This window comes from Acyrthosiphon pisum, chromosome A2 (genome assembly GCF_005508785.2).
Source record: "Acyrthosiphon pisum isolate AL4f chromosome A2, pea_aphid_22Mar2018_4r6ur, whole genome shotgun sequence".
Taxonomy (NCBI): domain Eukaryota; kingdom Metazoa; phylum Arthropoda; class Insecta; order Hemiptera; family Aphididae; genus Acyrthosiphon; species Acyrthosiphon pisum.
Window position 1 is genome coordinate 27919566 of NC_042495.1, and position 3269 is coordinate 27922834.

At 24.1% G+C, this 3269-nt stretch overlaps 1 protein-coding gene across 1 annotated transcript in view; it reads right to left on the bottom strand.

Annotated features, from left to right (window-relative positions):
• Window positions 1-1905: 1905 nt before the first annotated feature.
• The window catches only part of LOC103310866 (uncharacterized RING finger protein C32D5.10-like), a 2665-nt gene continuing 1301 nt past the window's right edge, over window positions 1906-3269 (bottom strand). The window contains exon 4 of the mRNA XM_008190295.1: window positions 1906-2095. Within this exon, the coding sequence (XP_008188517.1) occupies window positions 1906-2095 (190 nt within the window). The remainder of the gene's footprint in view (window positions 2096-3269) is intronic.

The window sequence follows — 3269 nt, forward strand, 5'->3', positions numbered from 1 at the left end:
TTTTTTAATCACTATTTGGGAGCATCAATGTATGTCTGATGCAACATATATTGCTCCTGTATCTATTGTTACTGGAATTGTAATATTGTTAATGTCGCTTTAATATATAGTGGCTCGGTTATATTATTTATTTGTAGTTATGTTTTGGAAAATCTGAGGATAAAGGTGAACATCTATCAGTAAAGTTTAACCTAGAAGTTGGTTTTTTGAGTTCTGATTGATAGATCGACACTTTTTTGCTGAGTGCCCTACTTTGTCGCAAATTTGGCATGTTATTGGATGTTTGATATTGAAATAGCAGTTTTCTGTTCTATGATTATTTTTGAAGCATATATTGCATTGTTGTGCTTGACTATTATTTTTATTTCGAAAGCATGTCTCTGTAGTGTGATTGCTAAGTAGACAAATTTCGCACTTTTGTCTTTTATTATTTGCATAATTTTGATTAAAAAAATTGTTTTGACCCATTACACATAGGCAGATATAGGCAGAGCAAATTTATTAAAATCAATTATGTAGCTTGTATATATTATAAATAATATAATATTGAGATGCAATTTTTTGTAATTTTATAGTTATTGAACTATTTACTAACGAATTATATATTATATCATGAAAAACACAATTTTATAAATTTGAATTTCTTAACTTAATTAATAGATGTGTATGTAAATGTGTTTTAAGTGTACTTACCTTCATACATACATTCCATTCTATATAAAAATGCTAAAAGAATAATTTAAAAAATTTGATTTGATTTAGGTATATTGAAAGTATAGGAAGTTTTAAACACTGTTATTAGGTTAATTAGAAGTATTTAATTTATCTTGAAGTTGTAACACATTACTGTTTTCATTTAAATAAAAAAACATAAAAATATATTTAAAATTATACTTAACCATCTTACCTATACTAAACAATACCTACATTTAAAAAAATAAATATATTATGTTCCTAATCACACTACAAACACACACACACCATTTATATAATTACCTACATATCCATATATTCCACCTAAAAACTATTAATATTAGTTATTATTGTGAAAATGATTTCATACTATCTACACAATATTATTATATTTCTTTAAAATTATAAAAAAATTAAGATTTTTTCACCAACAACCAGCCTACTAGATGACTATTAAAATTAGACAGGGGCAAAAACCCAATAATTATACCTACTTATTTTAATTTAAATAACATCCTAAGAATATGAAATAATAATAACAATAATAAATCATATAAAATGAAGATAAAAAAATTATATAATATTAATTAATATTAAAATTTTTAATTAAAATAGAAAATTAATTTTTTTAATTTTACCGAAGGAAAGCTGTGGTACCATCTCTAAAACGGCCATCTGTATTAGGGAATGGTACAGCCCACATATTATTAACATACACTTGTATTCTTAATAGTTGACCTGACAGTTAAGAGACATGTTATAATAATGCATAAACTAAGAGGATGTCACAAATGTGTATTGTATCCACTTAACAAATAAACAATATATCAAAATATCAAATTTTATGTTCACAATAATCCATTTTACTTTTTTATTTTTTAATTTAGAGTCAAATTGACTTAATTTAAAATGTAAAGGTTAGATGCAGGGCACCTAAGAGGCTATATTGACATTTTAATTAAAAAGAAAGTTTTGAGCGTTTAAACATTAATTTTTTTGAAGATTTTAAAATATCATAACTGGCTTTATAATTAAATATCATTAAAAGCCTCCAATATACCCTAGAGACTAGATAATAATCTTACTTTTAATTTTTATAATATGTCAATTGATTATAATTTTTAAAAAAAAAACATAAAAATGGATTATTGAAAACGTACATCTTGCTATGATGTACATTTGTAAGACGAAGTCAACATATATGAGTGCCGTTCACTTAACAAAATTATCATCAATACCAAACATTAATGAAGTAGGATTTCTGAATATAAAGTTCCGAGGCGAGTGATGATTTAATTGACGATAATTGTTGCCCAATTCGTCCAACTTTATTTCCCTCCGTATGGTACTCATTCTTGTGTGGTTTTGACGATTCATATATATAAGAATTGGCACGATCATTCTAGACAAAACATAAAATTCCATTAGTAATTTGACTCTTTTTAAATATAGTAGGATACTTCTGGAAATAAATATTTTAATATACAATACAGCATTCAACTATATGATTTAGTACAGGACTGTTGGCGTTTGGTAAATTTAAGATAATGCATTTGAGGAAATAATTTTAAAATATTGCTGAAACATATACCATAAATATTTTATCAGTGCATTTTTCCTTTCATTTCAATAGACATGGAATCATTTGTGAATTAAACTAGTATTATCAAAAATAATTGCAGAAAAAAATCCCCAGCAGAATTGTACTTGGGATGGACTAAATATAAGTTATTTTTAAGAATAATATTATTTTATAAATTATATATTAGAAATAAAATAAATATTGTATATTATGTTATGAATTGACATTTTATAAAAATTTTCTTATCCCTAAAAATACAATTTTACAAAAAATATATATATATTAATATATGTGTGTGTATATAAAATGTATGCCACAATAGTGTTTTTTGGCATTTTTAACAGTATACTCAAAATAAAACAATCAAGATGTAATTTCAACCGATTAGTTAGAAAAATGATAATTGAAGTAGCTGCAGATCTTGAAAAGTTGGCTTTAAATTATGTAGGAGAGCCATTCATCAAAAGAAAAAACTAGGATTAACTCATGATATAGAAAGAAGAATGAAACAACTATGTACCAGAATCCAAAATTATGAAATAAATATTGAAGACTTCCTAAAAGCGATCGCTCATAACATCAGAAAACGCTGTAATGACTAGGTGATATTATAATCACATTACATTTAAATTTTTTATTTAATTATTATGATTATTATAAGTTCATGGCTGACTAGGTAATATAATCACATAATATTATATATATATTATATATTAATACTATATAGTACAAGCATGAATTTTTTTATATATCCTACTAATATTATAAACGCAAAAGTTTGTAAGTATGTTTGTTACTCTTTCACATAAAAACTACTGAAAGGATTTTAATGAAACTTTACAATAATATAGCTTATACATCAGAATAACACATAGGCTACAATTTATAAAGATATATTGTGTGAATTTTTTAATTTTAATTTAAATTTTAAAAAAAATATGTAAATTGTATACCTATACCTTTTTTAGTAAGAAATAGTCGCTGGCTAAAAATA